Here is a 13997-nt window from a genome sequence, read left to right on the forward strand (position 1 = left end):
CTATGCAAATATTAACTAGCGAATCCCAACTCCCTTATGAGACAGGTATGTCATATTATCACCACATTGCAGATGGGGAAACTGAGGAAGTGAGATGTGGCTTTGGGCAAGTAACAAATGGCGTAAGGCCCAGATCTTTCAAGGCACATAGGTGCCAAACTCTCATTGAAATACTTAAGTGTCTGATCAGGGATTAGAATCCAAACCATGGGCTTTGACTCTCCTGTGACTTGCACCTGTTTTTTATCAGTCAGACTCCAATGGAGTGAATTGAGCAGCTTGTTATTTAAACCGGTGTGAGTGACAAATCCAGTCCAATGCCTTTCTGCTTTCGGAAGCATTCCAGTAAATGAGACTTCCCGCCTCTCTTCCCCCTCAGATAACACAGTGATATTTATTTAAAAATACTACAAAGCCAAGGACAATAATTCAAAAGCTCTGATTTAGGAAAATAGCTTATTTGTTAATCATTTCCTCTTTCCTGATTCAGTGCTTGCTTGCATATAAAATATTGATTTATTGGGCAAGCAAGGATGCTCTTGGCAATGAATATGGAAACAGAAGTGCTGATAAAAGTATGTAGGCTTTTTTATGGTTTGCAAAAGCTTAGCTTAGAAAAGGTAGCTTAGAAACCAGAGAGAGAATAGAAGCTTTACCACAGCAACAGATAGAGGCAAAGAAAGAAACATAAGCTGATAGAGGAGGGAGAAAAATGGGAATGGAGATTAAAAATGAAAAAAGAGAGCTGGCAAGACACATGCAGTTCAGCTGGGGATGTGCAGAGGTGGCCAGAGCATAGGGGACTTGGTGAAGGTACCAAAATATGTGATGTCTGAAAAGAGCAAAAAAGGAGAGAGAAGAATTAAACCCTAGGGGATGCTGAGAAATCTTGTTGAAATTAAATATGAAATAATGAATGGGATACAGAAGGTAAATCGGGTGTGCCTGTTTATCATCTTTCTTAATGCAAGAAGGAAGAGAAGTTCAGTGAAAAGGAACACATTTGAAATTGACAGAAGAAAATGTTTACCTCGGCATATTAGCCTGTGGAACTCGTCGTCACTTGATAGCATGGAGACTAAATGTTTAGCTAAGGACTCGCCATTTTATATATCTAGGATGAGTGATTGTTTAAAGGTATATAGACTGTCATGCTTCAGGGTATAAATCAACCGTGGACTGATGGGTTAGGAGAAAATTCCATTGGTGAGTAGGTTATACCATAACTACCTCCTTCAAGGTGTTTGCACGTTCTTCTCGATCATCTGGTGCTGACCACTGTCAGAGACAGGACTCTGGGCTAGACAGACTTTGGGTCTGATTCAGTCTGGCAATTCCTATGTTTTTAAATTTACAATGGGAGAAAAAAAGACAAACCAGAGTGAAGTTGGTGGTAGAATCGGGTGTGGGTGGGAGATTTTGGATACCCTGAACCTGAAGATGGGGAACAGGCACCTGTGAGATATCTGTTCAGTTAATATTGTGCTGGACTGGCTTTGTGTGTATGAGTGTGATGTGGCCCTCTAGTGGCTTGCCGGCTGAGGGGATGGGGCTATTAGCTAGGGGAGCTGTCCTTTAGTTCAGAATGGTGCTTTTGCTGCTGAAAGAAAAGGGCTTGAATCCCAGCCGCCCAGATGTGCATATGTGCTTTATCGAGTAGTTGTCTGCAGGGGACATACAGAGGTAGTCTCTTGTGTGTAAGACAAGGATTTGATGGCTTAGTGTTAGCTGAGCCCATCTCTTCTCCGCTGTCTTCCCTGTAAACACACATGGTCCAGCAGCGGCCATCTCTGGGTACCACATGGCAGACACAGATTCACACATGCTCATCTGTTACCGTAAAGGACTGTGTGTGTCTTATATTTAATCCCAGTGAGTCAATTCCAGAAGAAACAATGAGGAGGGCCAAACAGATCGGCTTCTCAGATAAGCAGATTGGGAAATGCCTTGGAGTGACTGAGGCCCAGACCCGGGAGCTGAGGCTGAAGAAGAACATAAAGCCTTCAGTGAAACAGGTACAGTATGAAGCATGTCTGCTTTGGCAACACTGCCGTTGGGTTGGGGGTCTGGGGACCTGTGATGATGGAGGAGACATGAGGTTAATAGGCTGGTAGGAACAATATAGGAAAGCAAGCTCCACTGAAGTCAAGAGGAGTTTTGGCATTGACTTTAATGGAGTCAAGATTTTACCTTTCTATCTTATTCTCCCCCAGCTCTTGGTCCTGTTCTGCAGCCCTTAATGCAGCAGCTGGCAACAGTGGAAGGAAAGTGAGAATACAATTCCTTTCTCAGCCCCCAAAGAGAGAGAGACTTCTTTTGAGTGGCCTGGGTTGAAACCTTGCCCTATAGCTGCAGTAAAATGCGAAAGGCTGAAAGCACCACTGCTAACCCACCGCCTTGTGACCGTGAAAAGTATAGCTAGCTTGTTTGCTCTTGGTAGTAACTTTTTAGAGGGAAATGCTTTATTTTAAGTGTCCCATCATTAAGGGTTCGTTTGGTATTCATTGTGATAGCACTGAACATAATGAGTTCATCTGGTATTCATGACGATGTCATAAGTGCTTCATAGGTGTTCCATTGTCATTTCGCCTTTCGTTTAAGGGATGCTGATACTCAAGTGCTAGCAGCTGGTTTTTGTCCTTAGAAAAAAAATCATTGAATGTTCTTGAAAGTGCTTGGAGGGCCCATCTGCATCCGTAGGCCCAAATCCAGATGCCAAATATCCTTTTGCTCCCCAGCTGGTGTTTTCCTTTCTTGTCCTCACCTGGTCTAGGCAAACTTGCCAAGTCTTGCAAATACATTCCATAATAATAGTAATGAATGGCAGACACTTATATGGTGCTAATAACATACAGTCATTTTATTGATTCCTCACTAGTGTTTGGGCAGCCGATGGGTATTCATGAAAATATTTAATAATCTAGAAAATTTCTTGAGTTTTAGCATGTAAAATTCATCCCGGCAGTGCTTTATTGGTATTCCCTGTTCATTATGCTCCTTGTTTCAGCTATCCATTCTGGTAGCTGTAACAACAGCACATGACTTATGGATCGTCAACCGTATGCTATGTAGAACGAGAGGGAAACAGTTGATGGAAATAGTTTGTGAACCACCCACAGTCTGAAAATTATTCCTCCAGGCTGTCTGGTGAATATCTACATGCAAAAAATACACTGGAAGAAACTAACCAAGGGAGGGGCTACATTATAACAACTGCTAGTGAATATTTCTACCATCCGTGGTCATGATGATCCTCAAGAACAGAGTGTTTGTGCTCACTGTGGAAGTGAGAGTGACTAATTCTTTCAGAGGCAGCCGGCAGATCAGCAATAAGAACAGAAAAGCACCCCAAGGTCCCTGGTGAACTTGGTTAGGGCAGTTAGAGTGCAGTGGAGCCTCAAAGTTGGAGAAGAACTACTAGTGGAGGGTGCGTCAGGATAAGTGGAACTGGAGGCAATGGGCCGATGTTCTGTGGGGGGCTGTTGTCGATAGGACATCAGTGGAACAGGAAGAGGAGTTAGGCTGGATGCAATGCGCAGGGTTTAATAAAGTGTTCCACTTAACCTGCATTTAGCTTCATTCTGTGCTAATGAAACAGATGGCAGCACAAGATTCACCCATGGAGGAGAAGTAAAGATAGTTAGAAGGAGAGGGGAGTGCAGAGGGACAAGAGGATGGATTTACCATGGAAAATGTCTCTGGACCACGATTCCTTTCCCTAAAGGAGCTTGGCAGCGTGCATGCATAGGCAGTGTGGGAGGGAAAGCTGGCGTGTGGAGGAAGCAGTGTGAGAGGGAAACAAAGGAATCTCATGTGGAGGAGAGGATTGACTGGAAAGCTAGGGACACAAGGGAAGGAAGTCAGACTGTGAAAGAAGGGCATCAGAACTGCTAATTTACCTTCTCTTTCTGCGAGGGAGTGGCTGGAAAGCAGCGAGTGAGTGGCTGGATAGAAATGCAAAATGGGAAACAAAAGAAAAAAAATCTTGCACCTGTTGATTCATAATGTTCCCCCTTTACAGATTGACACACTGGCAGCAGAATACCCTGCAGTAACGAACTACCTCTATGTCACATACAACGGGGAGGTAGGTGGTGTCAAATGCTACAGTATGGCCTCAGCATATTCTAATGTCTCTCCTTCTTCCATGGTTAGATTCTCTAGAGACCTTTCAGTTAATGCTCATTTTCTATAGCTGGTGACTGTTTCAGGTGGCATTATGCATAGTCCCATTTGAGCAGGGCTGGAACATTCTTCTTCCTAAACATTTACTCGGTGCATTAATTGGAAGGTCCTCTACTGACAGCATTTGAGCTCTCTCGCTGCAGAATGGGCATAGCGTACACTCCAACAGTGACAGCTTCCCCACAACGCCCCACCAATGTGCCTCAGTCCTTAGACCCTCTGTGGGGGAGTGGATCCAGATCTTGTTATCCAGGGGCTATTCAATCTTTGGCTTCTCTGCTGAATCTGCCAATCAGGGGGCCATCAGGGTCCTTGTCGCTGGCTGTTTTGTGATGCAGACAACCACTGTTCCCTCTAAGCCGTGTGCGTGTGCACACAGATCCTAAACCCTGCGCACACAGCGAAACAGGGCGTGCACAAAAATTTGCACAGAAGACATTTTTTGTGCACATGGCCTGTCAAAAATTGGCACAGAAGAAATTTTTTGGGCACACGGCCTGTCAAAAATTAGAGGGAACGCTGCAGACAACCCATCCCCGAGAAATTAGGCCCACCAATCCATTGGCCACTGAATATCCTGCATGATGGAAATCTTTATGAAAACTATGGGCTATTCATAGCTACCCTAGCTTTACTCGGTCATGTAACTGTTAGGAAAATAGCAAAGGAAACGTTAGCTTCCTAGTAGTCTGAACTGTGACTGCAATGTGTGGTAAATACTTCCAGAGAAATAGAATATGTCAAGTCATTCTGTCAAACCGGCATAACCCTTTCCTCATTAGCTGTCTGTCTTATTTTTCACTTCCACATCTTCCACTGAAGACTTTATCCCCTTGCTCCTCCTCAGGGGATTTTCTCTTTTTCCTTCTCCCTCAAATTTCCTCTTTGTAGCCGGCTTCCTTTTGTGAAAGGCCATGCACAGACATAAACCCGGGTCTCTTGTGCTGTAGCATCAAGTGCCAAGCACAGGTGCTCTGGGCTGACCACAGGATAGGAAGGGTCTCTTACTGTTATTTTGTTGTATGATGCCTTCTGTGGGGCTTCTTCCTGCACTTGTGAGTCACCTTTTCAGGTTGTTAGCAGCAAATCATTATAATTTAAGAAAGAATCCTACACTGAATAATGGGACTGACATTTGTTCTTCCGAAACTGTAGAGATCCACATCGACCATAGTACTTAAGGCCAGCAGAATCTGAGGGCCTCGTCCCATTGAGGTATAACTCCACTGACTTGAATGGAGTTTTGCCTGATTTACACTGCAGTAAATGAGATCAGACTCGAGCGCTGGGTGCCTTGCTTTTGGATATGGGCTGAGCATTAGAAATGTTTTCTTCTCATAAACACAGAGTAAGGGCTGCTGGGTATAGCTCCTCATGACTTCTCTCCCTTCTTCCTTAGGAGAATGATGTAAAATTTGATGACCATGGAATGATGGTGTTGGGCTGTGGACCGTATCACATAGGTAAATCTGTCCCCCTTCCACACTAAAGCCATCCTGGGAATTCTTGTGGTTCATTTGATACTCTTTTCAATGGTAACAAAACCTGCAAGGACACAGTATATAGCATGTGAATTCCAAATACAGAGCTTGCCTTCTCCATTTGCTTGGGGACTTCATTTCATGCTCTGGAAATAAAAAAGAAGCCTTCTTGTTATTGTTCAGCTGTAACTGGATCATAACACCTATCGATGATTTCCATGGAGATGTTTTTTATTTCTTATTTACAGCTAACATTAAGGCTCTTGGAATTTAGTATCTTGTATCCAAATTCATTGCTGTTACACCTAGGATAGTTTGAATGCACGTGCGCCAGCTGATAAATCCTTATTTATGCTGATGATAGTATATGGTTGTGTTCAGCCCCTTCTTGTTTGGAGGATTAAGTGTGCTGTTTCAGTAGACCACTGTGATAATAATAGAAAAATACTTGTTTTTTGTAATTCTTTGAGCTTGCAGTGAGTAATTTGGTAATTTTCACCACTTCTTCTGTTGATGAATTGTCCCCGAACAGCTTGCAATTATTAACATTTATTCCCTATTCAGAAATATTTGCTGTGCAATGTTTGGTCTATAAGTCATTCACAAGAAGTTTGCTGAAAGCCGTCAATATCTGAAATTCAGACTATGTTGATTAGTTTTGTTCGGACATGCAAGTCACATGGTATGTTTCAGGTCCCTGATTCGAGGATCATAGCTCTTCAAATCAGGTTTACAATGTGAATATTCAGATGAATGAAATCAGAATTAATTCTCCGGGAGTATTCTCTTTTATTTGCTGTATCTATGAGCATTCCTGTCAGTAAACATATTAGCAGAAAGTAAACACAAAAGGGCTGCAATGTTGTTGAACAGTTCAAGCAAATATTTGAGGAAACTATTTTGCAGTATTCACCTAGAACTAGTTATTATTTTGGATAAAGAGCATGGTCCTGACCTTGATCCTCTATGTTTTGTCATTTAGAAAAAAGCATGATCATCTCCAGTAAAAGCAAAGGAAAGCTTAAAGCATGGGGATGCAGGGACTGATTACTTGCACTTCTGAATACCTTTTCCTAGTGCAATGACTGAGGTGGTAGTTTCTTCTTTACTAATCCTTGGAAGGCAGTTTTGTAGTTTCATATGCTGTCTCTCGTAAAATCAAAGAGAAGTTGTAATTCAGTGAGATCCATCTAGCTTTCTCTGCATTCTTATATTTGCAGGACTAGAACTGGTCAAAAATGGGAAGAGTGTGTCTGTGAAAATTTCAGAATTGTTTCCATTTCTCTTTATTTAAAATGGATCAATCTCCTGTTTCTTTCACAGACATTTCTACAATATTTGAAATTGAAATTTCAAATCAAAACTTTTGTAAAAATAATTAAAAAATGTTCCCCAAACCCACATTTTCTTCTCGACAGCTGGTTTTTAGATAAACCAGAAATGTCGATAATGATTTCAGTACATCTTTGTATCAAAATATTGGGAAACATTTCTCAGAAAATTTTGTGAAAAAACAAAATATTGATAATGCCAACAATTTTACACAGGAAGTTTGTTTTAAAATAAAGGCCATTTTTGATGGGAAAAAGCTTTCTGTTTAGAAACTGTGGACCTGTTCTGTGCAAGATAATTGTGACAACATGCACAAGTCAAGAGTAATTAAAAAATGACTAGGTTATATTGTGTATTTTTAAACAGTGCCCCATGCTCCTAAACTTTTGTTTGTCTTGTTGTCATTTTGATAAATATAAGGTGCCAAATTAAGATATGATGTAAACTGGCACAAATACATTGACTGTCTGCTTACACTAGTGGACCTCTTCACGGGTGCTTATCAGTATTACTAATTGGCTGCAGGTCTTCTGCAGCTGGACATGGCAATTCCTGGATGTGCCTGGAATATACTTGCACACATTCTGTGATTTTCCAGGTTTAAATCCAATACATTGAAATGCTGACCACAAATGACATTCATGTCTCAAAATTGGGCTTCCTGTAAATGTAAGGACACTTGAATAATTGAAATTCAATTAAAATGGCTGATGATGTTTCGGTGACCTCTGTTGGAAAGGTCCAGTACCAATTTGGGGATTTTTTTCTATACTCAACAGCCCACAATGAATGAATGAAACATGCAGTTCACTCAAGATTCTAGCTTGAGAGGAACGTGGAAATTTAATTGTGTGTCCATCAGTGAGTGACCTGTATGTTACTACATATTGTGGAAAGAGCAATTCTGTGCTGTTTGAATTTCGTACAGAAATTGTAACACAATTATATACAAAATAACCATACATATAGTTAACGATCATGTAACTCAGGTTGAGTTCAAGCTCTTTTTGAATAGATCATAAGCATACCAATCTTACGATGTTCCTTAAATTTGAAGACACATCTTTCTCTGTTTATGATGAGCCACTTACACATTGTAGCTCAGAAATGTATGTAATACTAGCCACTGGACACCACAGGCATGCTTCTTCATTGACCTGCGTCTTATTTAGTCATTAACACCATAGGGCAGAGTTGCTGTAAAACAGGGGTAGGCAAACTACAGCCCAGAGGTCACATCTGGCCCACCAGATGTTTTAATCTGGCCCTCGAGCTCCCACCAGGGAGCGGGGTCAGGGGCTTGTCCTGCTCCATGAGGCTCCTGGAAGCGGTGGCATGTCCCCCCTCCGCCTCCTACACGTAGGGACAGCCAAGGGGCTCTGCACGCTGCCCCCACCCCAAGCGCCATCCCTGCAGCTCCCATTGGCCAGGAACTGCTGTCAATGGGAGCTGCAAGGACGGTGCCCATGGATAGGGCAGCGCGCAGAGGTGCCTGGCTGCGCCACCACATAGGAGCTACAGAGGGAACATGCCACTGCTTCTGGGAGCTGCTTGAGGTAAGCGCCGCCCGGAGCCTGCACCCCTGACTCCCTTCTGCACCCCAACCCCCTGCCCCAGCCCTGATCCCCCTCCTGCCCTCCAAACCCCTCGGTCCCAGCCTGAAGCACCCTCCTGCACCCACTACCCCTCATCCCCATCCCCAGAGCCCACACCCCCAGCCAGAGTCCTCACCCCCTCCCAGACCCCAACCTCCAATTTCATGAGCATTCATGGCCCGCCATGCAATTTCCATACCCAGATGTGGGCCTCGGCCCAAAAAGTTTGCCCACCCCTGCTGTAAAATGTTCCCATTCTAATTTGACTACATGAGGTGCAAGCGAATGGAAAATCAGACTTACTGTCTGTTAACTAAACAACATGTAAACTAAAAGTGTTCTGCTCTCTAGACTTGTGCTTTTCACCCTGTGGTCCGTGGATCCCTGGGGGTCTGCAGACTACGTTTAAGATTTCCAAAGGGGTCCGCATCTCCATTAGAAATTTGTCAGGGGTCCACACATGGAAAAAAGGTTGCAAACCACTGAGCTAGGGGGGAAGAAACAAACACACACTCTCCTTATCATTTTGCTTTTTCTTTCAAACAGTATCTTTGTAGATATAAGCTTTTCCTCCTCTTTATAGCACTTCTGTACTTTATGGAATAAATGATAAATCACAACTAATACTGCCCAGTGAAGTTAGGCACCTCCTAGCTTATGCCTCTTGGCTTAAAGGCTCTCCAGACAAAGTGCGTGTATTGGAGAGCAGCAGCAGTTGGCCAGTTAAGACGGACAAGTGTACCTGCATGCATGCTGTCAGACAGACATGATGGAGGCCTGTCTTTCCTGAGCAGCTGAGCCAATGCACATGTTACGCTTGAGAACCTATATTTAAGGGCTCGTACCCTTACCACGCAAGGGTAGTTAGATTTCTTGACCTGACCTGACAAGTGATGTTGTTCTTTTCCTTTAAGCGTGGCTGCCATAAGTGTTTGTCTGTACTCCCTGCTGTTACTGCATTCTTCTCCCTCTTACTCTTCTTGTTCTTCCTCCTGACAGGCAGCAGCGTGGAGTTTGATTGGTGTGCTGTCTCCAGCATCCGCACGCTGCGTCAGCTGGGCTACAAGACCGCTGTGGTGAATTGCAACCCAGAGACAGTGAGCACAGATTTTGATGAGTGTGACAGACTGTACTTCGAGGAGCTGTCATTGGAGAGGATCCTGGACATCTACCATCACGAGGTAAAGGAAAAGAAATCTAAGCAGCAACAACAAAAAGCCCCTAAAGCAGACCAAACTTCTCAACATTCATCTCCCTTGCTGATTTGGCTGGGGTGCTTTTAGACCCATTTTGCGCACCGTTGCTGTTCCTAGCAAACTGTGCAAAAACGCCAAATAAATATTAAGTGATTTTGCAAAGGTGACATATGAGGCAATATTTACAAGCAGATTTAATTTGTTGCACAGTCATTTATTGCCCACATTTTTCTGCTTTTGCAGTTCTGAGCCTTAGTTCCCAAATCTGCAAGCATTTAGGCACATGCTTAACTTGAAGCACGTGGAATGACTCACATGCTTAAAGCTAAAGTGAACTGAAGTGCTTTCAGATCAGACCTTATAGTGTAGTGGTTACATGCTGGATGATTTCCAAAGGTGGGGCTGGCGGGTGGCAGGCAGGCAGGCCGTGAGGAAGGAGGTAGGGAATGCAAATGACAGTTGTGTGTGCAGTGAGAGTTGGGCCAATAATGTAGTGCAGGGATTCCTAACCGGGGAGTCGCAAACATGTGTCGGGAGGTCGCAACCACCCTGCCCTTCCCATATTACTAAATAGAGGGGAGGGAGTCCATTTTGCAGAAGGGTCATGACTAGATGGGGGAGGGATTTGGCGGGATGGAGGTCTGGAAAAGGTCTCAGTCCCAGTATGGAAAAGCTTGAGAGCCACTGGCATAGTGTTTGTATTCCACAGATTTCAGAGTAACAGCCGTGTTAGTCCAATGAAGTGAGCTGTAGCTCACGAAAGCTCATGCTCAAATAAATTGGTTAGTCCCTAAGGTGCCACAAGTACTCCTTTTCTTTTTGTATTCCACAGATGTGGACTTCATGGTTGAGATTTTCAAATGAGCCTAGGGGAATTATGCACTGAAGCCTTGTTGAAATTTGGTGGGAGTTGGCTGCCTAACTCCCTTAAGCAACTTTGCAAACCCCAGCCTATGCGATGGCTGTGGTTTATTTTGATATTTTCCGGACTCTCTTTTCAATATGTAACGAGTTGTTTCAACTGTTGTTTTGCAAATGGAAGCAGGTTTCTAAGGATATTATTGTAGCTTGGCCATTTTCTGATGGTACATTAAAAACAAGAAAAAAGCCAATCAGACCTATAATGCTGTTTACTTGTTCTTGGAAGCCATTCTCGAAAATGCAATCAGTGTCCATCTTCAGAATGGCTTTTCCTGGCATGGACAGATCCATTTACCTTCTCACTCCTTTCTACTTCCTATAAAGTGTTGGTAAAAACACAGACAGTGGTTGAAAAGCACAGATTCTGGATAGACTGTTGCAAATTGTGATTCCGCTCATCAGACTGTCAGCCCAGTTCTGCTCACTTGAAAAGTTTGCATGTGGTTCATCTAAATAAGCATCTAAACTCAGTTGCTTAACCAAAACTGAAGCTCTGAACCTTGAGTGTGGGGAAAATTAGTCTGACAGCCTGTCAGAGAAATAATGCTGATGAAACACAGCGCATATTAACAGCAGGATCAAAGAGAAGGTAGAGACGGGTAATGAGGGAGAAAATGCTCATTTAAACACAAATAGCTTTGGTAATTAGCAACTAAGGGTAAGAAAATGCACATGAAGAGAATAATAAATTTATATTGAAATCTGGTTTATCTGTAAATTCCCCCCAACAGGATAGTTCTTTGTGGGTCTGAATTTATACTTCTTGGTCCAGATTCTGACCCGGGTTACGCTGACAGGTGCAGTGTCTGTCCCTGCATGGTCTGGGACGTTCTGTGGCACCTGGTGTTAAAGCTGGAGTCTGAACCGAAGTATGAGGTGGGGCTGCATGTATTGTGTAAAACTAAGACTGCTTCACTGCTCTGACTTCATTATTTGGTTGTTACTGTATTTCCTTCATTATTCGGTTGTTACCATGTTTACTTCTTCCTAATGAAGTGACTGTAATTAAGTGAAAGAGGGATTAATGGATTTTGGGGAGATGTGAGAAGCAGTTAAAATGGGGTAGGTAAAGGATTTCCTTATTAGACTTATTTCTTTCATGTGTTGAAGTCAGACCCCTAAGGGCACCTCTATAGTGTGATGCTGAAGTATCCAGCTGGGTAACCCTCATTTGCTCTGTATAATTGTCTCTACATATTTTAAATTGCTAGCTGGTTTAGAGTCTACTGTACAGACTTTAGATTGGGTTCCATGCAGTATCAACATGGGCTGTTTGATGTTTGCTAGGGAGATGTTAAAACCATTCAGGTTATTAGGCAAATGTCGGATTATGTTATTGAACATATCCTAACGGTGATGATGATTGATCCTTCGCTCTTAACTAGTGCTTTTCCTCAGTAGACCTCAACATTCTTCACAAAGGAGGACAGAGTCATTATCCCCATTTTACAGGTGGGGAAATTGAGGCACAGAGTGGTGAAGTGCCTTTCCCATCATCTCCCAACAGGGCAGTGACAGATAGTAGAATAGAACTCAGGTCTCCTGTAATGCATAGTTTAACATATACCCCTTGCTACATTATATTATTTTAAAAAGCAATGGGCCAAATGCTTGCAAATGTCCATTAAAGTCAATGCTTGAGGAAAGATTAAATAAAAATGAGGGAGCAATTTTGCAACACTAAACCTAACTGGTCCTGCAAATACTCACCCTCGTAGTTAACTTTAAGCACAGGAATAGTCCCATTAACTTCTGCCAGGATCCTGGGCAAAGGTAGGCAGGACTAGTGGCAGAAGCTTGGGAGCCAGGACCTGTAGACAGGGTTCAGAGCCAGTATCAGCATCAAGAGTCAAGCTGAGGGTCAAGCCAGAGTTTGAGTCAGGAGTCAAGCCAAGGGTCAGAGCTGGAGACAGAGTCAGGGATCAGGCTGAGGGTCAATACCAGCTATCAGGGGCCATGTTGGGGCTTTAGGGGTTCATCAGGAGTCAAAATGCAAGTCAGAGCCCAGGTCAGTACTAGGAGCTTGGAAACAGAGAAGCAGGGCAGTTGTGGTAGCTAGCTAGAGGTCTTCATTGTTGCCTGGACACTTCTATGGTCTTCTATTGGATCAAGGAGCCAGATCACACGGTCAGTCAAGGATCACTCAGTCATATCACAAGAGGGAAAACTTCTCGTGGCATGCAACCTCTGTGGATTGGGGGTCTCATGGAAAGGCCAGGTTACAGCTGCTGCCAGGCAGTAGCGTGGGGAGGTTGGTTGCCTGGTAGCTCTTCAGCCTGGGTTTAAGTCCTGCCAACCCTTATAGTCTTTGGACACAACTCTGAACTCTGCCACACACACTCGTTCTGTTAAACTAAAGGAAGGGATGAGAGTGAGAGAGCACGGCAGGCCTAACGGAGTGTCAACATTGCAGCCACGGGGCAGTGAAGCTGTGGCAGTGTGCGCCAGCCACGCGAGGTCCAGGTGGGCTTGTCCAGGTGCTGGAGTCTGGGCTACCACAGCTTCGCTGCTCCCGTCCCCGAGCAAGCTAGATTAAAGCTAGCTCAGCCATGTCTCCAGGACCGGCAGTCACACCCCACGACTGCCGTGGAGACAGACCCTAACGGTTACCGTTTGGAGCACCGTAATTGACCATGAATGTATGGGATTTTCTATTGAAAATTTAGATGGCAGATAATGATTTTTTTTAAAAAATTCCTGTTGCCAGATTTATTGGGTTCTTGTTCCCAGCAGAGCTGCTACTTCTTTTTAATACCTGGCTGTTTAAGGGTCTCTTCCTATCCTTTATCAAGCTCCCAGGATTATTCCAAAGCAGTTCACAAAACTAAAGGAGGCTCTCTGGTACAATTTTAATGGTCTAAATTTGTTTTCAAGCTCTGTGAAAAAGAAATCCCAACTCTGTTACTAATGGCGTAAAAACAAGGGGGAAATGAAAAGAGAGATTTTATTATAAACGGGATAAAATCTTCATGAAATTATGGAATGACCACGTACCTTTAAAATAAGTACTATCCAAGTTGTTGTTTGGTTCACTTTAGAATTAAAATATCACTGAAGATAAATTGGTATGTGACACAGCCCATTTTCCTTCACGCGTGTTGGTCTGCAGTACAGTGTTGTTCTTAGCTGGTCAGTGCAATATTCTTTTAGTAAGCATAGCCCTTGTAAAATACAGCAGTGTTCTCAGTGGCTTATCACTGAGGGTTAACTCGCAGCCCATGCGTCTTCTGGGGGTGGAACTCCTATGACCTCTGTTGTCTGCTTGGGCAGCCCATCTTCTCCAGCGC

General features: G+C 43.5%; 1 protein-coding gene across 2 annotated transcripts in view; it reads left to right on the plus strand.

The window, feature by feature from the left end:
- CPS1 (carbamoyl-phosphate synthase 1) overlaps nucleotides 1-13997 on the plus strand; it is a 153973-nt gene that overhangs the window by 105812 nt on the left and 34164 nt on the right. For both annotated transcript variants that reach the window (XM_048870121.2, XM_075118122.1), the window contains exons 23-26: nucleotides 1874-2015; nucleotides 4022-4087; nucleotides 5585-5648; nucleotides 9593-9774. In XM_048870121.2, the coding sequence (XP_048726078.1) occupies nucleotides 1874-2015; nucleotides 4022-4087; nucleotides 5585-5648; nucleotides 9593-9774 (454 nt within the window). The remainder of the gene's footprint in view (nucleotides 1-1873; nucleotides 2016-4021; nucleotides 4088-5584; nucleotides 5649-9592; nucleotides 9775-13997) is intronic.

The sequence above is a fragment of the Caretta caretta genome, chromosome 11 (assembly GCF_965140235.1).
Source record: "Caretta caretta isolate rCarCar2 chromosome 11, rCarCar1.hap1, whole genome shotgun sequence".
Taxonomy (NCBI): domain Eukaryota; kingdom Metazoa; phylum Chordata; order Testudines; family Cheloniidae; genus Caretta; species Caretta caretta.